We start from the raw sequence: 22,226 nt of genomic DNA, 5'->3' as shown, positions 1-22,226 counted from the left end.
TATCAGGATCACACAAACGGAAACTCTTCAGAAGAGTGTCTGCCCACTTCTTTACTCAGATATAGGAGACTTTTAAAGCAATCATTTAAAATATATGACCCATTGTCCTTTTTTTGATCAAGTTTAAAAAGACAGTGACAAAAACAAGGTTGAAATTTCTCTAAGCTGTTCTCCATCAACACACTCACACACACACTTAACGCTGTCTGTCCCATCGATTTTTCCCTTTCATTTCAAGTCATGTTTTTTGAGATCCTTTTGCCAATACCATCTTCTCTCTTTCTGCTTCAAGTTGCTCAGTCAAAATAATCTGTTCTCCCAAAAGGCGAATGTTTTCTTTTTTCCGATTTTGTCTCTCAATGTCTCTGATCACTCCGTCACGAAGCCTCTAAAAACGTAAGCAACAGATTTCAGTAACACCCTGACCAGGTGGTTCCCATCCTTGTGCCATCCAAATCCAAACAACAGTGTTACCAAAATACACCTAAAACCTTCAGATTCCAAATACCCAGTTACTACTGTAACTTTCTGTATAAATGTAAAATGTAACAAAGAAACCATCAAATTAACTGGGTACTGTGCTATAGCGTTATTACTGAAATGACTTATCATATTTTAAGAAATTCCTGAACATTCAGTATAGAAAACTTAATGGGAAATAACAATTAAAAGAGAAAAAACTGCCACTATACTGAATTTTAAAAGTTTGATAGAGGATGCTTTAAAAACTTGATGAGATACTACAGCAACTCTGAACTACTTTCCTGTTAGCAATTACCCTAGTTGAATAATAAACATCAAAGAAAAAAGACGATTACTAAAACTTGAACAAACTGTAAGGAAGCAAGAAAGTAAAAAAACTGGCGTCCCCCCAGAATGTAAAGAGAAAAAGTAAAAATTATTCAGAATTACTAATCAATTACATAAGAAGGAGAGAAGGGAAAAAAATAATGCTACTACCAGAAGAAAAAATAAAGGCCCGTCAACGGTAGTTACTTTGATAAGCACTAAAGACAGGTAGAAAATTCCAGAACGTGGACCTGGCACCTAAGATGAGACTTATTAAAGCATCAATCCAGTCATTACTAGTAATTAACACTTTATAGATTATAGGTCACAAAACACTCTATTAAGTTTTTAACAGTGGCCTTGTGAGGTAGAATTAATGGGAGTGGGGCTGGGGCATTTTTTTAAAATTATTATGTCTATTTAAAAACTCACCAAGTACCTACTTGCTGGACCTCCTCCAGGCCTAGAACTTCATTTGCTATCATGGGGGACTTGGGAAATTTAAGAGTCCGGGGACTGATAACACAGCTGAAAACCAACTTTCTTGAACTCTGTACCCTTGGCAAGATCTCCAGAGACAGAAATGGAGACACTCATTCCACTCCTCCCTCCCCATTTCTTCCTGTCCTGGGCTCCTTACACCATGACACACCTACAACACCCCACCGCACCCCCCCCCACAAAGTCCACACCCACTGGAATCACTGTTTCCACACCTGCCTCTGAGATCCTACCCTTCCTTTCTCAGACACTTTAGCACATGGCTTAGGATCTTGCTCTCCATCCATCATCTGCTATCTTCCTCCAAGTTTCAATGTCTTTGTGATTGCCTCGCACATCCCTCCTGGGACTTCCACTTAACTACCTTACTAACCGCCTCGCTTACTAACCACCAAGACCTCCTCACTATTACAACTCTAACACCTAGAACTCTGGCTCCTCCCGCAGTACCACTTGTTTTGCTGGGTTCCTGTAAGGATTAAAGATGATGTACATAGAGTACAGTACCTGGCATGTCGTAGACAGTCAAGAACAACAGGAAACAACAATCATTCTTTTATTTCTTGCTTCCTTGAAACTTCCAACATGTCAATGTTTTTTTGTGGTGAGGAAGATGGCCTTGAACTAACATCTGTGCCAATCTTCCTCTATTTTGTACGTGGAATGCCGCCACAGAATGGCTTGATGAGTGCTGTAGGCGCGCGCCTGGGATCTGAAGCCGCAAACCCCGGGCCGCTGAAGCGGAGTGCCCCAAACCGAACCACTACGCCACCGGGCCAGCCCCTCAATCTTTTGTCCTACTCTTTCCCATTGCTAGGAAGTAAGCCCACCCACATGAACAACTGGATGTAAAGTAAACACACTATTCTGGTCAATCTTTTCTTCATCTCTAACTTCCAAATACCTAAATCCTCCTGTTGTTCCACTCTCTAACACAGTGGTTCTCAACCTGGGCTACATGTTAGAATCCCGTGAGTCAATTTTAAAACAAAGCTAAGCTGGATCCCCATGCCCTAGAGATGCTGTTTAATAGGTCTGGAGTAGGGCCCAGCCTCAGCTGCACTGTAAAAACTACCCAGGAATTGGGATGTGTAGCTAGGGTTCAGAACCAAGCTCTAACTCATCCCTAGCCCGTACCCTTTAAAAGTCCCTGCATTGGCTGACCTCAGAGCTACATCTGACATACTATCCTCCACTCCATCTCAAATTTTCTCAAGATCACAGTCTTTTCTTTCCTAGAGGAAGAAGTCTCCTGCCTCTATTCCAAATGCTACCCCCTTAGAACCTGTACTTTAATCCCAAATCTCTAATCTCTTCCATGCCCTTTCATCATTAGTCTCCCATTACGCCCTCCTCAAAATTTTTGTATCATCGCAGGCTTCCTCTTTGATTTCCAAAGTCTGAACAGCGAGGACTAGACCTCATGTGCTTCACCTCTGTATACCAAGCACAGAAGACCGTCCAGTGCAAAAAAAACTGTTCACTATTGATTCATCCAGTCCATTACTTCCACCCTTGGCAAACTAGGCTAAACCCCAATCCCTCACCAAGGTGTTGAAACTTCACCCACGACCTAGTTGCTCCTTCTCACACTCAACACCCAGCACTGTTTTGAATCATTTAGTCTCAGGAGCAGCTGTGCTTCCTCATCTTTGTTTCCCAAAGTGCCTAGTGTGGTGCCTGGCACACAGTGATCAGTCCTTAAATGTTTGCCAATTGAATAAGAAAGAAAATGTGAACTGAGAAACAGAACGTACGGTCAGTCCACTGATCGGTAAGTCTCGGATATTTCCAGAAATAAAAGTACTGAAAAGAGAAAATTGGGAGGCTGGTATCTCTAGTGTTCCCTGAATCTAGTTTCCATAGCAAAGTGTTCCTTAAAAAAAGAAAAGAAAAACCAAGTATCTCACCAAATTACCTTGGCCAAAAAAGCACGACGGCGAAGGCGGGGACGCCTTCTTTTTCATGGGATAAAACCTTATTAACTTTTAAAGATACCAAAACCTAATCTTGGGCCTGAGGGTAGAGAGAGGCCGGTAACTTGCTGGGTGCACCCCAAAGAAACCCTTCCCCGCCTCTACTTTCCAGCGGCCCAAATGAGGTGCTGGAAGGTCTCTATCCCCGCAAGCTGCCTGCGACCTGAAGGCAGGGCCGCCGAGCACCCGCGGGCGCGCCTTGGCGGAGCCAGGTGACTTCGGCGCGGAGGGCCGGGCCCCCCGGGCCCGGAAGACGCACGCGGCCGCGGGCTGCAGCGCCCAGGGCTGAGCGGGCGGCGGCAGGGCCGCAGCGGGAAGGCGTGGAGAAGCCGGGCCGCGCCGCGAGGACCCGACAGGAGGAGAGGCCCGGGGCACCGCGCGGAGAGCCCGCGGAGAGACGGTCACGTGACACCGACCTGCTGGTCCTGCCGCTGCTTCAGATGCACGCCGGCCACGGTGGCCGCCGTCAGCACCACCGAGAGGCCCAGCACCACCTTCGAGCTCCTCGACATCCCCGCGCCGGCGCCGCGGCCTCCGCCCCCGCCCGAGGCGTAGGACCGCCGCCCTGCGCGCCGCCGCCGGTGCGGCAGGCTCGACTCCTCGAGCGCAGAGCCCCCGCCGCCGCGAGCGCCGCCCGCCGCCGCCAGACGCGAGCAATCGAGAGCCGAGCGGCGCCCCGGCTTCGCGGAAAGCGAGGCTTTGGTTGCGGCCCCCAGACAGGAGGGATCCCCTCCCCACCCTGCAGGCGGCCGGGTTAGAACTCCCAATTCAAATTCTAAAGAGCCCCGACCCAAAGCTGGCCCCAGCACCTTGCCGGGGTAGGGGGTTCCCTGCCTGAGCCACCTCATCTCCTCCCCGCCCCCCGCCCCCCGCCCCCAGCGGCGGGAGGCGTCCTGGATTCCCGATGCGGTACCTTGCTGACCCCTCTCCCACGCGCGTCCCTTCTGAGCGCAGGGCTGACCCAGCTGCTCTGCTCAATACCAGCTGCACCAACGCAGCCCCCGTTGCCCCTGTGGCGGGGTAAGTGCCACCAGGAGATGGAGTTTTTGCTTCTTAAACGTGTAGACACGGTCACCTGCTTTCACCTTGGCGATCTGGGGTGGCTGGTCAGGGTCTGATTTTTCTTAAAATCGAAGAACCTTTTGTCTAAAGAGCATGCTAACGGGGCAGCAACACCTCCTTGCCTCCTGATAGGAAAAGCGCTGGTCACCGTGTTGCCCATGTAAATCCTTAAGAGATCACTTTTACTCCCTGGGAGCCTCAGGTCCCGCCGCGGTAGGAGAGGATTCCTGATAGCGCGTTACTGGGAATGTGAGTGAGGGCATGAAGCAGTGCGTTGACAGTAGCGCAAAGTGCTGTGCAAGGCACGGAAAGACGTTTGGCTTTCCAGTGAAGAGATATTTTCATTGTCATTCTTTCACACTAGAATTCACAGAGAACAGGGAGGTGATGTCAGCATCATGGCGGAGTGAGCTTTCCCGTGAACTCTTCCCCCACAAGATACAACAAAAGCAACAGCCACAGACCAACAACGGAATCCCAGACAGTGAAAACCTAGAGCGGAGGGATCCACACTGCCGCACATCTGAGATCTAACGTGCTGGGCCCCCAGAGGAAGTGGGGAGAGGTAAGGAGAACTCCGCTCCCTCCCCATCAGATCAGCGATCCCGGTCCACATGGCTCCCAGAGAGGGGGGAGGGGTGGCCCTGGGGGGGGGCGAACCGTGGCTCTTCGGACTCTCTCAGCCAGTGGGAAACTCCCACACAGAGGACTCAGAGGAGCCACAGGGCAACCATCAACATCTGAGCACCCCAGAGAGCGGATAAAGAGGGGCAAACGAGAAGCCTCCCACGTCAGGGACCCAGAGGGCAAAAGAGAGAGCTCCCCCCTCCCCGCAACCCGGAGTCTGCAGCTCGACCAGACCAGACCTAGCGATCCAAGGCAGACCTGATCAAACGACTGGACCCATGGATCGCAGCGGGGAAAAAAAAACAAAACTGCTGATTGCAGCAGAAAAACGTGGGCAGAGCGCAGGGGGCTTAGACTACACAGCCCTTTACCACCAGACAGTGGTGGCAGGTGGAAATTGCAACCAGAGACTTCCAGGGTGAGGAAAATCAAAACCAACACAGGAACCACAATGCAAAAATACATGAAACCACCAGACCAGAAACAAAATGACAAGCACCCAGAAATCAACCCGGAAGACACAGAAATCCATAAACTAAATGACAGAGATTTCAAAATAGCTGTCATAAACACCCAACGAAATACGAGACAACACAGACAAACAATTCAATGAGATTAGGAGTTTCTTCACAAAAGAGATTGAAATCATAAAGAAAAACCAATCAGTGCTGATGGAGATGAAGAACACAATGGAGGAGATAAAGGAGAATCTGGAATCTTTAAAGAACAGAGCTGACAATATGGAGGAAAGAATTAGTACTTTAGAGGATAGGAATACAGATATACTCCAGATGGAAGAAGAGAGAGAACTAAGACTAAAAAGAAATGAAGAAAGACTCCAAGAAATATCTGACTCTATTAGAAAATGTAACATAAGAATTATAGGTATTCCTGAGGGAGAGGAGAGGGAAAGAGGAACAGAGAGCCTATTCAAGGAAATAATAGCTGAAAATTTCCCAAATCTGGGGAAGGAGCAGGAAATACCAGTAAGCAAAGCCAACAGGACACCTATATATATTAACAGACAAAGGCCTTCACCACGACACCTAGTGGTAAGGCTAGCCAGGGTCAACGACAAAGAAACAATATCAAGGGCAGCTAGACAAAAACCAAAAATAACGTACAAAGGAACTCCCATCAGGCTCTCAGTGGATTTCTCAACAGAAGCTTTTCAGGCTAGAAGAGACTGGAATGATATATTCAAAATACTGAAAGACAAAAACTTTCAGCCAAGAATACTCTATCCAGCAAAAATATCCTTCAAATATGATGGAGAAATAGTAACTCTCCCAGATAAACAAAAGCTAAGGGAGTTCATGGCCACGAGACCCCCACTACAAGAAATACTCAAGAAGGCCCTCAGTCCTGAAAAAAAGAAGAGAAAGGGAACACAAAGCTTGGAGGAAGGAGAAAAGTAGGTAGACAAAATCAGAGAAATAGTAGATCTTTACCGGAATAGGTTAGCAACCACTTAAATACTAAACTCAAAGATCAAAGGAAGAAATTCACCAAAAATAAATTTAACCTCATCACTGTAAACACACAGCCACAACACAAGATAGAATAAGGTATAACAAGAGCAACTTAGAAGGGGAAGAGGAAAGTGACTGAATTGACTTAGTATAAGGAAATAGGAGGCCATCAGATAATGGACTATCTCATACACAAGATTTTTTGCCCAAACCTCAAGGTAACCACTAAACAAATAATCAAAGCAAAACCACATATGATAAACAAAGAGAAAACTAGAAGAATCATAAGACAGAACAACCAAACTGAATTGGCAGTCCAAAACAAATGGGACAAGAAACAAAGGAAATGCAAAAGAACCAGAAAATAAGTGACAAAACAGCAACATTAAGCCCTCATATATCAATAATTACCCTAAATGTAAATGGATTGAACTCTCCAATCAAAAGATACAGAGTGGCAGGATGGATTCAAAAGCAAGACCCAACAATATGCTGCCTTCAGGAAACACATCTTAGCACTAAAGACAAGCACAGGCTCAGAGTGAAAGGATGGAAGACAATACTCCAAGCTAATGGCAAACAAAAGAAAGCAGGTGTTGCCATACTCATATCAGACAAAGTAGACTTCAAGATAAAACAGGTTAAGAAAGACAAAGAAGGGAAATATATAATGATAAAAGGGACACTCCATCAAGAAGACATATCACTTATAAATATATATGCACCCAACATAGGAGCACCAATGTACATAAAGCAACTATTAACAAACCTAAAAGGAGACATCAACAACAACACAATAATAGTAGGGGATCTTAACACCCCACTTACAACAATGGATAGATCATCCAGACAAAAAGTCAATAAAGAAATATTAGACTTAAATGAAAAACTGGACGAGATGGACCTAGTAGACATATACAGAGCACTCCATCCAAAAACAGCTGACTACACATTCTTCTCAAACGCGCATGGAACATTCTCTAGGATAGACCATATGTTGGGAAACAAAGCAAGCCTCAATAAATTTAAGAAGATTGAAATCATAACAAGCATCTTTTCAGACCATAAGGCTATGAAACTGGAAATGAACCATGAAAAAAAAACTGGGAAAGTGACAAAAATGTGGAGATTAGAATTCACAGAGAACAAACTTCTTTCTGTGGAAACAACTTTGAACGGTATTGATTTGGGCTCAGTCTTGGTTAGCCTCACGCAAGGGCTTCTCTGACATTCATCCCTATAGTGCCTTGCTATTCCAGCCTCTGTTATGCGAGCGTAAATGGCGTGAGGTGAATATTGCTCCTAAGAAATGTAATAAAATAAAAATAATAAAAAAATTTAAAAATACCGTTTTCAAATGTCATTTTGCGTGCAGCATTTTTCTCAGCCAGAGGTGGATGTACCACTGAATTGGAAAATGAGTTTCCTGCCCTAATAGACCTTGGAGTTAGATGCAATTTAATTCAGGGCATATTTGCATATTTCTCTAAAGAAAAAAACTATATTAGACTGCTTTTTGCTTGTGTTAACTCCAGATATTTTTTCCCTCTAAGTCAGTGAGCCTTCAACAGAGGTACGTGTCCTTAGAATGTACATTGGAGAGTTAGATGGCCTTTCATTCTATCATGACTAGTTTTTCAACTTGTTTTCTTGAAATGTATTGTTATTCTACTTTGTGTGTTAACAGTGTCAAATTTAAAAATGGGTTATTTGTTTAAATATTTATAAATCTAAGCAATGATGTTTTGTGTGATTATTGTCACAGAAATCACTGGGTTGTGAGAGAATGACTGCATACCATCAAACATTGAAACCAACTATTTTTTTTTTCCATTAAAATAATTTCCAGGGGCTTGCCCAGTGGCATAGTGGTTAAGTTTGTGTGCTTTGCTTTGCGGGGGGTGCAGTGGCCAGGGTTCCCGGGTTTGGATCCTGGCCACAGACCTACACACTGCTTATCAAGCCATGCTGTGGCGGCATCCCACGTATAAAATAGAGGAAGAGGGGCACAGATGTTAGCTCAGAGCCAATCTTCCTCAGCAAAAAGAGGAGGATTGGCAACGGATGCTAGCTCAGGGCTAGTCTTCCTCATCAAAAAATAATAATAAATTCCATCTAATCTAAGTATATTTTTAAGTGTGTGCAGTGTGTTTGTATAAAAGCAGTTTTCTGGGACAACTCGAAGACTTTCTGCTAGTGAATATATTTTCAACAAGGCAAGTCCAGGCTTGCTGATTGGCTCTTTTCTTTCAATAAACTTGGATTGAATGCGCCAGGAGCAGTGGATTCAAGGTAGCCCCCATCCCTCAAGCAGCTCAATGCCTGGAAGGAAGACAGACTAGTGTATCAAATAATGACAATAAAAAAGACAGGGGAGACAGTTGACAAGTAGCAATTGTTATGGACTGCGTGTTTGTGCTCCCCCTCCCCAAATTCTTATTTTGAAAGTGTAACCCTCAATGGGATGGTATTAGGAGGTGAGGCCTTTAGGAGGTAATTAGGTTTAGATGAGGTCCTGAGGGTAGAGCCCCATGATGGAATTAATGTCCTTCTAAGATGAGAAAGAGACTAGAGCTTGCTCTCTGTACCATGTGAGGACACAGCAGGAAGGTGGCCACCTGCAAACCAGGAAGAGGGCCCTCACTAGAACCTGACCATGCTGGCACCCTGATCTCAGACTTCCCAGCCTCCAAAACTGTGAGAATTAAATGTCTGTTATTTAAGCCACCTAGTCTATGGTATTTTTGTTATAGCAGTCAGAGTTGACTAAGACAACAATTAACTGTTCCCCAAAGTTAAGTGTGGGTGTGGATCTACTGCTCCAGTGTCAGTATCACCCAACATAGGAGAAGATTCAAGACCCAGTACTCTGTCAGAACTTTCCACCAGCTCTTCTCCAGGAACCATGTGCTGGCTGGTCTTGAATTCCTCACTCTCTTCCTCAGTGGTAAATCATCACTAATGGGGACTAAATGGAAAAGTCCTGCTTAAACACTGTAGACTCTGGGTGACGGGAGCTCCTAAAATAATCACAGAAGTAAGTTCAGGCAGAGGTTCTACTACAAAGTGGAAAATTTGAAATTGATGCCCACTCACCCACAGGGAGGGTTAAAAAAAATCACTATATGTATTAGCAAACACTTCGCACATTCAGGCACCATGCATGTTTTAAAGTTGTTTATCTTTTGACCACATCTCCCCATTTCCCCAATCCCCCAGCTCCTGGCAACCACCATTCCACTCTCTACTTCTGTGAGTTTGACTTTTTTAGATTACACATATAAGTGAGATCATACAGTACTTGTTTTCTGTGTCTGGCTTATTTCACTTAGCATAATGTCCTCCAAGTTCATCCATGTTGTTGCAAATGGCAGGATTTCCTTCTTTTTTATGGTTGAATAATATTCCACTGTGTGTGTGTGTGTGTGTGTGTGTGTGTGTGTGTATGTACACCATACCTCTTTATCCATTCATCCATTGATGGACACTTAGGTTGTTTCCATATCTTGGCTATTTTGAATAATGCTGCAATGAACATGGGAGTGCAGATATCTCTTTGAAATCCTGACTTTATTTCCTTTGGCTGTATACTCAGAAGTGGGGTAGTTCTATTTTTAATTTTTTGAGGAACCTCCATACTGTTTCCCATAGTGGCTGAACCAATTTACCTCCCACCCACAGTGCACAAGGGTTCCCTTTTCTCCACGTCCTTGCCAACACTTGTTATCTCCTGTCTTTTTGATGATAGCCATTCTAACAGGTGTGAGGTGATATCTCATTGTGGTTTTGATTTGCATCTCCCTAATGATTAGTGATGTTGAACATCTTTTCATGTGCCTGTTGACCATTTCAGTTATAAGATGAATAAATTCTGGGAATCTAATGTACACCACAGTGACTATAGTTAATAACACTATGTTGTATACTTGAAATTTGCTAAGAGAGTAGATCTTAAGTGTTCTCACCACACACACAAAAGGTAACCATGTGAATTGATGCATGTGTTAATTAGCTTGATTGTAGTAATCATTTCACATGTATAGGTATATCAAATCATCACATTGTAGACCTTAAATATATACAATTTTGTGTGTAAATTATGCCTCAATAAAGCTGGAAAAACATTTAGGAAATTTTAAAAGCACCAAGAAGAAAAAATAAATTATATACATATGTATGCACACACTCAAAACTCAAATAAACGAAAGAAATGAGGTTCTGATACATGCTACAACATCAATGAACCTTGATATCTTGAAAACATGCTAAGTAAAAGAAGCTAGTCACAAAAGACCAGGTATTATATGATTCCATTTATATAAAATGTCCAGAATAGGCAAATCCATAGAGAAGGAAAGTAGATTATTGCTTACCAATGGCTGGGGGGTTTGGGAGATGGAGGTGACTGCTAATGAGTTTCTTTTTGAGGTGATGAAAATGTTCTAGAATTGGATCATGGTGATGGTGCACAATTCTGTGAATCTACTAAAAACCACTGAATAGTACACTTTAAAAAGGTAAATTTTATGGTATAATAATGGTAATTATTAATTAATATACCATAAGCCTTTTAATAAAGCTGTTAAAAGAAAGTGAAAAGAAAGCTGTTTATATGTATCAACTCATTTCATTTTCACAATGACTCTATGAAACAGGTGCTGTTATTATCCTCATTTTACAGGTGAGGAAACTGAGGCACAGAGAGGTACATAACTTGCCCAGAGTCCATAGCCAGGAAGTTATAGAGCAACCTAATTGGTTTTTAGTTTTGTTCTCAAAAGACGTAAAAGATTAAATTCGCCTGGTTTAAACGTTTAAAACAGAGAATATATATCTTCGGTCAGTAAATACAAGGAGAATAAGTATATCTAGAATTTTCCAATTCTATATTTTAGCTACTTAAAAAATGGGAAGGGCCGGCCCCGTGGCTTAGCGGTTAAGTGTGCGCGCTCCACTACCGGCGGCCTGGGTTCGGATCCCGGTCGGCACCGACGCACCGCTTCTCCGGCCATGCTGAGGCTGTGTCCCACATACAGCAACTAGAAGGATGTGCAGCTATGACATACAACTATCTACTGGGGCTTTGGGGGAAAAATAAATAAATAAATAATCTTTTTTAAAAATAAAAAATGGGAAGAGAGACAGGCAAAAAAAGGGAGGAGAGGAAAGAGAGGGAGGGAGACATGACCACACACGGAGGGGAGAGGAGAGAGAGAGAGAAACAGAAGAGAACAGAAAAACCCAACAGGGACTCTGGTAGGTTCTGAGGAAACAGCATTCACCTCACTGGGATGTTCACTAGAAAATGGACTTCTGAGAGACATGCCCCATTCAAGTGGCCCTTGGGAATTCTGTTTTCAGGTCTTCCACCCCTCCCTTCGATGGGAGAGCCCTGCAGCCTCCAGCAGGGTATTGTTCTCAGAAGTCGGCCTCTGTGATCAGAGCTCCCCAGCAACAAAGAGGTGGGAAGCAGGCTTCTGGCTTCACTCAGGCGACAATCCTTTATCTTTGGGGGCCTCAGTTTCCTCCTCTGTACCATGGGGACAGTGCTATGTCTGCTTCCTCCTTGGCTTGCTGGTTGAGACAATTGATTAGTAGTAGCATGACCATACCAAAGTCAGGCATGTGGTGCTAATGCAAGTAGGAGCATTCCAGCCAGTGAGCCTCCGGTGGCCCCCAGGAGGCATAAGTCGAGGACCCGCTGGGCCCTGGGAGAGGGGAGGGCTCCTGTTACTACCAATGCCGACAGTGGTCCTGAATCCTTCTCTTCACTTATTTAGGAAATGTATGTTCGTAGCTGAGTGGGCCTTGTGGTGACATCCCAGCAAGTGGCAGCATGAGCGCCCTCTCCTTGCTTGCCCAAACTGTGGATTAGGGTTTCCTTGTTTCCAAATACTTGGTGTGACTGAGTTCTTTTGGATTCAAAATCCAGTCACATTATCAGAAAAAATGTCAACAGTATCATTGTTAATGGAAGAAAAGAGCTGTTAGATCCTTTAAATATAATTTCAAGTGCTGTAAATTTATGAACCGTTAAAAAATAATGGCTCTGGGCCGGCCCCGTGGCTCAACGGTTAAGTGCACGCGCTCTGCTGCTGGCGCCCGTGTTCCAATCCCGGAACACGGAACCGACGCACCGCTTCTCCTGCCATGCTGAGGCCACGTCCCACATACAGCAACTAGAAGGGTGTGCAACTATGACATACAACTATCTACTGGGGCCTTGGGGATAAAAAGGAGGAGGATTGGCAATGGATGTTAGCTCAGGGCTGATCTTCCTCAAAAAAAAAAAAAAAGTGTGTTATTTAGGTTATACAGACTTGCTATAATAAAATGAAACAAACTTCTTAAAAAAAAAATAATGGCTCTAACTGACAATACCACGTGTTGGCAAAGACATGCAACAGCTGGAATGCTCTGTACTCCTGGTGGGAGCGTTAGCTGGAAGCACTTCTGCTGCATCTGCTGGAGATGACCTGGTGTGAACCCCAGGAGCCAGCAACTTCACCCCCAGATAAAGGCCTAGCAGAACTGCACACATGTGTGCACCGAGAGACGTGTGCAAGCATATCTGTGTAAATTCCACGTACAGTGGTAGGCATGTGGTTACCTTGTCGGGAGGGCGGGGAGAGTATCTGCTGGGAGAAGGAATGAATGCAGCTTCTGGGATGTTGGTATCCTGTTTCTTGATCTGGTTGCTGTTACTGGATGTGTGTGAAAACTAATCAAGTAGCACACAGATTTTGTGCTCACATCTGTATGTATGACCTGCTTCTATGCAAAATTTTATGTAAAATTATGAACTGAAAAAAATGGCTTTGCATTTTTATCATCGCTTCCTGTACCGAGGAAGTTTTTTCTCCGTGATGACTATCAAGAATTGAAGAGATTATCATTTAAAACCTCTGGATCAGGAATTACGTTGCAGACATTTTAAACATAAAACTTGGTATAAAAAAGTTAGACGCAGAGAAGCAAGCTCTAGTTTTTCATTTTTTTGAAAAAAATCACAGACTTGTTATCAGGAAATTTTACACAAGTTCAATATGTAAATCTGCCCCAATACTTCATTTTTATTTTTTTCTCATAATTTATAGTATCATAGATTTTTGTTTTTATAAGACTATTATGTAAAGAAAGTGTAAATAATTATTATCCATGAAGCTCCATTTAGAATTATCCAAGCTCCCTCAAGTTGATCCCAGTGAGCTGTACAAATATCCCTTTTTTATGTTTATCAGGATGGAACAAAGATTTGGAAGCACAGCTAGTTTAACACGATTTGATTTTTAGGCCAGAAGTTCTGAACCTTGTGTGGCTGTCTTTATTCTAGTGTCTTGGTATCCTGAGGTCACATCGGCTCCCACCCCTCTCAGCTTTGGGCTGACCCAGATGTGCCCAGAGTGACCGCTGCTCTCCTGGAGGGGACATTGGTGCTCCATTCACAGCTCCTGTCCCTTCCGTGTCAGTTCCAATGGTAGCTGGAGAAGGGGCTAGTGGTGACATTAGAACATAAAGCCTCTGGAGCAAATCTGCTCACACTCAGGTGTACTAGAAGCCTGAGAGCTTCAGGAAACCCCACCCTTGCTGAGTTGTTTTCAAATCTTGAAGTCTCTTTGAAATTAACTGATTGCATGAAACTTCTCCCTCTGTAAAATCACTGGGAGACGTAACCACTGCCATCAAATTGAACTTACTTTCTAGGACAAAAATATGAATGAAAAAGTAGTCACAATGGTGCTTTATGGGGTGCTACGTGGTGTGGTGTTTCTGCAATCATTGGGTGCTGAGATTGAAACATTTACACAAACGTTGGTCACTGGTGCCAATTGAGGTGACACCTTTCACCTTCTTCCTGACCTTCTTAGAAACCTCTCAGTGGCTCCCCGATCCTATAGGGTGCAGCCCCAAACTCTTTAGAGAGCATACTACCCTCTGCCCTCCCCTTCAGCCTCTTCTAAGTAAGAGGAAACATTAGAAAGAAGTACCGTTGGAAATCAGTGGAGGGGAGTACGGTCGTCTCCCTCTGTTTGAACAACGTAGTCACACAAAGCTTGTTTCACCTTCACTCATACAAGGGCGGGACTTGAAAACATGCCTTCACCACTGAGTGTGTAATTTGGCTTGTGTTATGCGGGCTTGAATCAGGGCCAGGTCCTTGCAGCTAAGATGGGAGAGCTGGGTTTCCAAGTCACTTCTGTCTGAGGGAATTAATCATCAGTACTCTAGTGGGAGGTATTATAGGGAGGCCTAGTTTTAAAGTGGAATAGATGGTGGGCACAAACGTAACAGGTGAGGGTGGAGGCGTAAGGCAACGCATTAGAAGGTTGTATGGGGCGGGGCTGAGAAAGAACGAGGAGGCAGGGAGGGGGAAGTTTGTTTAGGAAGAAGGTGGAGGGTGTCACCTCACTTGGCACCAGTGACCAACTTTTGTGTAAATGTTCCAATCTCAGCGCCCAATGATTGCAGAAACACCACACCACATGGTACCCCATAAAGCACCATTGTGACTACTTAAAAAGCAAACACGGAGCCCTGCCTCATGTATGGCCCTGTGGTGGGCTATACAGGTCGTTAATAAAGTGGCTTCAGGCTTGGGTTCTAAAGTCAGCCATCAGCATGTAAAGCAAAAATCACAGTGAAAGCTGCCCTTTAAAATCCCTTAGGAAGGTGACATGTTGGAGACAATGGACTTTCTCTCAGTAAGTCCAACACGGTTTTTCCTCTGGCACTGGAATTGATCACTGTGAATTCAATGGAGGATCTATGTAATTTATTTGGAATTCTGCACAGGAGATTTGTCTCTTCTTCCCCATTTAGTAATTTATTCAATCATTTATTTATATCAGTATGGACTCATGGATACTTATTATATATTTTGAGTTATAAGGCAATATTACTTTATTTTGTGGTTCAAATTGTTTCAGCTTTGGCCACTGGGAGCTCTTTCAGTTGGCTCCTGCACCCTTTGACACATCCCCATCAATGTGGGTTTTTCTTTTTTCACACTTCCTTACTTTCTGGCACTACAAGATGCTCCAGGCTCATCTTGCATATTTCCTGTCCCACTCCTAGAATCAGCCATTTCTCCAAGGAGCACTGGTTCCTTTTATTGAAGAATGGTATTGGAAACCAAAGCCTGGGCCCTAGGTGTGCCTGTTGCTGCTGGGGTGGTGTTTCTTTTCGGCCCTCTCAGGTGACAGAACAAATATGTGTGCATATACTAACATGTATACATATACACATAGCTGTATACATTTCTATATATAATCACCAGAACCTATACCAAGTTACACATGAGTTATTACAGATGTTTCCAGCTCTAACCCATTACCACATGGATCATTCTAGTCTCCTCCCCTTGTTTATTGCTAAATTCCCTCTCCAATAGTGAGAAACCCGGCTCCCATCATCCACCATCCATTTACTTAATTGTTCAATTTCAGTATATGCGTAGAGCAGTCTCAGGATTGTTAATCCATACCCTCATGGGAAACCAGTTTATCAAAGAGAGTACCATGCTTTTGTGCGGTACCTTTCCTTTTAGTCTTACAGACTCCATGAATCTCCAGAGTTACTAAGTCAGCACCTTTTCCCCACCCCCATAAGTGAGCTTGTTTCATACATTTGCAGGACAGTTCGAGTCTCTGGTCTCAGCCTGCATTCTTTCCTGGGATCTTCCTGAGAGTACTTTCTTACTCCCTTCCGTAAGCATGACCAAATCAGCATAAATCCACTCTCCCTACCATCCACTTGTAGTAGATAATGTTGTTTTTAACCTTCACCTTTAACTTTAAATACATGTAGACCTCTGGGCTTGATTTATCAACTTTACATGATATTTTCTGACTGCCAGCTCTAAACACTGAGGACTCAATGTACTTGCCCTACTTCCCTCCATCACTTTCTCTCTCAACTTTTGTTAGTTATATCAGTTCTTCACTGCCAGAGTTTATAATGTTTACATTCTGATCTGTAACAATAATTCCCACATTCGTTTTCATCTTAGTCCCACATTTAAATGGATTCACTGGTCATTACCAGTCCTTTCTGTGTCATTTCTCCATGTATCCCCTATTAGCGTCTTTGAGAAAGAGTTACAAAAACTATATTTCCTGAATTCTTGCACATTCAAAGATGTTTTTGTGTTGGCTTTGTACCTAAAGCAGTTTGGCTGAGTATGAACTCCTTGGGTCACACTTTCTTTCTGTGAGGACTGTATAGACTTTGCTCATCTCTCTTCTAGTATCAGATAGCTGTGGAGACTTGAGAGCAGCATAATTTTCCTTTTAAGTTATTTAATTATTTTGCATGCTTGCCTAAAGTATACTTGCTTTACCTTTTAAGTCCAATAATGTTACCAGAATATGTTTTTGAGTCAATTTTTTCTGGGACATAATGTGTCCATTCAATTTGTACATTCATATTTCTTTTATTTCTGCAACGTTTCTTAAGTTATATCTGTAAATATATTTTCATTTCTATTATTTCAGTTTTCTTTTTCAGGGACACCACTTATGTGTATGTTGGATTTTCTCTGCCTGCCTTTCACCTCTATCATTTTCTTTCTAATCTTTGTAAACTCTGGACATTTCGATTACATTTTGCCTACTATTCTACACTCTGTCTCCTTCTCTCACTTTATCTCCAGCGGTGTCTATTCTACTCGGAAAGTAGTACCCAGAGTGCCTACTCCGGCAAATTTCATTTGGCACTGACTTCTGGAATGTTCTTTTGAAATTTCACTTCTTTTCTCTACCCTACTACCTCATATTTCATCTTTTTATTGTGATAAAATCTACACAGCATAAATGTACAATTTTAATCATTTCTAAGTGTACAATTCAGTGACATTAAGTATATTCACAATTATTGCAATCACCACCACTGTCTATTTCCAGAACTTTATCATCATCTCAAACAGAAACTCTGTACCCATTAAATAATAATTCCCCATCCTCCCCTCAAGCCCCCGGTAACTTCTATTCTACTTTCTGTCTATGAATTTGCCTACTCCAGGTACTTTACCTTAAAGTAACATCATGCAATATTTGACCTTTTGTGTCTGGCTTTTTTCACGTAGCATAATGTTTTCAAGATTCATCCATATTGTAGCATGTATCAGAATTTCATTCCTTTTTAAGACTGAATAATATTCCATGTATGTGTATATCACCTTTTTTTGGTTTTTTTGATGAGGAAGATTGGCCCCAAGCTAACATCCATGCCCATCTTCCTCTACTTTATATGGGACGCTGCCATAGCATGGCTTGACAAGTGGTGCATCAGTCCTCGCCCAGGATCCAAACCTGCGAACCCTGAGCCACCGAAGTGGAGCATGTGCACTTAGCCGCTACACTACCAGACCAGCCCCTATCACATTTTTTTTTTACATTCATCTGTCTATAGGCATTTGGGTTGTTTCCACCTGTTGGCTTTTCTGACTAATGCTGCTGTGAACACTGATGTACAAGTATCTGTTTGACTCCCTGCTTTCAGTTCTTTTGAGTATATACCTAGAAGTGGTGTTGCTGGATTACATGGTAATTCTATATTTAACTTTTTGAGGAACCACCATATTGTTTTCCACAGTGGCCGCACCATTTCACATATCCACCAGCAAGACACGATGGCTGTACAAGGGTTCCAGTTTCCACACACCCTTGCTAACACTTATTATTCTGGTTTTTTTTTTTTTCATAACAGCCATTCTAACGGATTTGAAGTAGAATCTCATTGTGGTTTTGATTTGCATTTTCCTAATGACTAGTGATGTTGGACATCATTTTATGGTGCATAAAAGTTTTCAATTTTGATGACATCCAATTTATCTACTTTTTTTTGTTGCTTGTGCTTTTGATGTCATATCCAAGAGATCATCACCAAATCCAATGTCGTGAAGATTTTTCCCCATGTTTTTTTCCTAAGAATTTTTGTAGTTTTAGTTCTTACACTTTGAGTCTTTAATCCATTTTGACTTAATTTTTGTATATGATATAGGGTAATGTTACAACTTCATTCTTTTGCATGTGGATGTCTGATTTTCTCAGGATTGCTTATTGAATAGACTGTCCTTTCCCTCGATTTTCTCAGCATCTTCTTTTGTGAACTTGTCATCCTTGTTGAATATCATTGGCCATGTATGTGAAGGGTTACTTCTGGGCTCTCTATTCTATTCCATTGGTCTCTGTCTGTCCTTATGCCAGACAAAACCACGTTGTTTTGATTACTGTAGGTTTATAGTAAGTTTTGAAATAAGAGCATCTGAGTCCTCCAACTTTATTCTTCTTTTTTCAGATTGTTTTGGCTATTCGGGGTCCCTTGAGATTCTATATGAATGTTAGGATTGTTTTTCTATTTCTGCAAGTAATGCTATTTGGATTTTGATAGAGATTGCATAGAATCTGTAGATCACTTGGAGTAATGTTGTCATTTTAACAATCTTAAGTCTTCCAATTCATGAACAGGAGATGTTTTTCCATTTATTTAATTTTTTTGGCAATGTTTTCAGTTTCCAGTGTACAAGTCTTTCCCCTTTGTTAAATTTATTCTTGAGTATTTTATTATTTTAGATACTATTGTTAAGTGAATTGTTTTCTTAATTCCTTTCTTGGATTGTTTGTTGTTTGTGTATAGAAGCGCAACAGACTTTTGTAGATTGATTTTGTATCCTGCAACTTTGCTGAACTTTTTAGCTCTATTTTTGTATGTGAAATCTTTAGGCGTTTCTACGTATAAAATCACATTATCTGTGAATAGAGATAATTTTACTTCTTCATTTCCATTTTAGATGCCTTTTCTTTCTCTTGCCTAATTGCTCTGACCAGGACTTACAGTACTATGTTGAGTAGAAGCGGAAAAAGTGGGAATCCTTGTCTTGTTCTGTATCTTAGGGGGAAAGGTTTGCCTTTCACCATTGAGTACGATGTTAACCATGAATTTTTCATATATGTCCTTTATTGGGTTGAGAAAGGTTTCTTCTGTTCCTGGTTTATTAAGTTTTTTTTTTAAATCAATAAGGTGTGTTGAATTCTGTCAAATGCTTTTTCTGTATCAATTGAAATGATCACATGGGTTTTTCTCCTTTAATCTATTAATGTGGTGTTTTACATTGATTGATTTTTGTATGTTGAACTAAGCTTGCATTCCAGGATTAAATCCCACTTAGTCAAGGTGTGTAATTTTTTTTTTAATATGCTGATGAATTTGGTTTGGCTAGTATTTTGTTGAAGATTTTTGCATTAATATTCATCAGGGATATTGGTCTGTAATTTTCTTTTCTTGTATTGTGTTTGTCTGGTTTTGGTATCAGGATAATGCTGGCCACATAGAATGAGTTAGGCAGTGTTCCCTCCTCTTTAGTTTTTAGAAGAGTTTGGGAAAGATTGGCATCCATTCTTCTGTAAATATTTGATAGAATTGAAACCACCTGGACCAGGGCATTTCTTTGCTAGGAGGTTTTTTTTTTTTCCCCCTCCCCAAAGCCCTGGTACATAGTTGTGTATCATAGTTGTAGAGTTGTAGCTCTCCTATGTGGGACACTGCCTCAGCGTGGCTTGATGAGCAGTGAGTAGGTCCACTCCTGGGATCCAAACCGGCCAACCCCGGGCTGCCAAAGCAGAACACGCGAACTTAACTGCTAGGCCGGCCTCTGGAGGTTTTTATTCAATCTTTGGTTGTATCAATCTTTGTTTGATTCAGTCTTCGGTAATCTTTGGTTACTGATTCAATCTCCTTAATATAGGTCTATTCTGATTTTCTGTTTCTTCATGATTTAGTTTTGGTAGATTGTGTATTTCTAGTTATTTGTCCATTTTATCTAGGTTATTTGATCTATTGGAATATAAACATTCACAGTATTCTCTTATAATCATTTTTATTTCTGTAAAATTTGTTGTAATATCCCCACTTTCGTTTCTGATTTTAACAATTTGAGGCTTCCATCTCTTTTTTTCTTAGTCTATCTAACTAAGGGTTTGTCTGTTTTGTTGATCTTTTTGAAGAACCAACTTTTAGTTTCATTGATTTTCTCTATTGTTTTTCTAGTCTCTATTTCATTTATCTCTGGTTGAATCTTTATTATTTCCTTCTTTCTGCTAGGTTTGGGTTTAGTTTGCTCTTCTTTTTGGTGTAAGATTAGGTTATTAATATGAGATCTTTCTTCTCTTTTTAATGTATGCATTTACAGCTATAAATTTCCCTCTTAGCACTGCTTTCACTGCACCCCATATGCTTTGGTATGTTGTGTTTTTGTTTTCATTTGTCTCCATGTATTTTCTAATTTCCCTTGTGATTTCTTCCTTGATCCATTGGTTGTTTAAAAATATGTTGTTTGGTTCACACATATTTGTGAATTTTCCAGTTTTCCTTGTGTAATTGATTTCTAGCTTCATTCCATTGTGATTGGAAAAAGATACTTTGTATGATTTCAGTCTTTTAAAATTCATTAAAACTTGTTTTGCCCACCTTCTCTCACCACACACAAAAATTAATTCCAAATGGATCAAAGACCTGAAGGTGAGACCTGAAACTATAAAACTCCTGGAAGAAAATATAGACAGTACACTATTCGTCATAGGTCATAAAGGGATCTTTTCGAATTCCATGTCTACTGGGACAAGGGAAACAAAAGAAAAAATAAGCAAGTGGGACTTCATCAGATTAAAGAGCTTCTACAAGGCAAATGAAACCAGGATCAAAATGAACAGGCGACCCACCAGCTGGGAAAGAATATTTGCAAACCATATATCCACCAAAGGACAATCTCCATAATATGTAAAGAACTCACACAACTGAACAACAAAAAAACAAACAACTGACCAAAAAATGGGCAGAGGAAATGAACAGACACTTCTCCAAAGAAGATATACAGATGGCCAATAGGCACATGAGAAGATGCTCAATATCACTAATCACCAGGGAAATGCAAATCAAAACCACACTAAGATATCATCTTACACCCATTAGAATGGCTATAAACACCAAGACAAAAAACAACAAATGCTGGAGAGGCTGTGGAGAAACGGGAACTCTAATTCATTGCTGATGGGAATGCAAACTGGCACAGCCTGTATGGAAATCAGTATGGAGATTCCTCAAAAAATTAAAAATAGAAATACCTATGATCCAGCTATCCCACTACTGCGTATCAACAATCCAAAGAGGCTTATGCACCCCTATGTTCATTGCAGCATTATTCATAATAGCCAAGAAGTGGAAGTAACTCAAGCATCCCTTGACTGATGAATGGATAAAGAAGATGTGGTATATATATACAATGGAATACTACTCAGCCAAAAAAATGACAAAATCATCCCATTTGCAACAACATGGATGGACCTGGAGGGTACTATGTTAAGTGAAATAAGCCAGAAAGAGAAAGAAACACCACATGATCTCACTCATGACTGGAAGATAAACAAACACACGGACAGAGAGATGTGTTTGGTGGTTACCAGGGGCAAGGGGGATGGGGGATGGGTACAAGGGGTGAAGGGATGCATTTATATGGTGACTGAAAAACAATGATGTACAACAAAAATTTCACAATAAAGAAAAAAACTTGTTTTGTAGCCTAACATATAGTCTTTCTGGAGACTGTTCGGGAAGTCATTTGAGAAAAATGTATATTCTGCTGTTGTTAGGTGGAGTATTCTGTATATGTCTGTTAGATCTAATTGATTTATGGTATTGTTAAAGTCCTCTGTTTCCCTATTGACCTTCTATCTGGTTCTTCTATTCATTATTGACAGTATATATGTTGATATCTCCTACTATTATTGTAGAAATATCTATTTCT

General features: G+C 41.7%; 1 protein-coding gene and 1 long non-coding RNA gene across 2 annotated transcripts in view; one reads left to right on the top strand and one right to left on the bottom strand.

Moving 5' to 3' along the window:
- Nucleotides 1-238: 238 nt before the first annotated feature.
- PET117 (PET117 cytochrome c oxidase chaperone) lies at nucleotides 239-3,843 on the bottom strand. The gene is made up of 2 exons (XM_087445659.1): nucleotides 3,683-3,843; nucleotides 239-388 (listed from the first exon to the last, which is right to left on the bottom strand). The coding sequence occupies exons 1-2, from the start codon at nucleotides 3,776-3,778 to the stop codon at nucleotides 239-241; spliced, it is 246 nt and encodes an 81-aa protein (XP_087301785.1). The 5' UTR covers nucleotides 3,779-3,843.
- A 185-nt stretch (nucleotides 3,844-4,028) lies between these two features.
- LOC147914300 (uncharacterized) overlaps nucleotides 4,029-22,226 on the top strand; it is a 29,461-nt gene continuing 11,263 nt past the window's right edge. The window contains exons 1-2 of the long non-coding RNA XR_015555665.1: nucleotides 4,029-4,286; nucleotides 4,693-4,893. This is a non-coding gene — a long non-coding RNA (uncharacterized LOC147914300). The remainder of the gene's footprint in view (nucleotides 4,287-4,692; nucleotides 4,894-22,226) is intronic.

The sequence above is a fragment of the Ceratotherium simum genome, chromosome 21, assembly GCF_057802395.1.
Source record: "Ceratotherium simum simum isolate JZ-2026a chromosome 21, ASM5780239v1, whole genome shotgun sequence".
NCBI classification, from domain to species: Eukaryota; Metazoa; Chordata; class Mammalia; order Perissodactyla; family Rhinocerotidae; genus Ceratotherium; species Ceratotherium simum.
The sequence above is the reverse complement of the archived record's forward strand: the minus strand, read 5'-3'. Positions and strand labels throughout refer to the sequence as shown.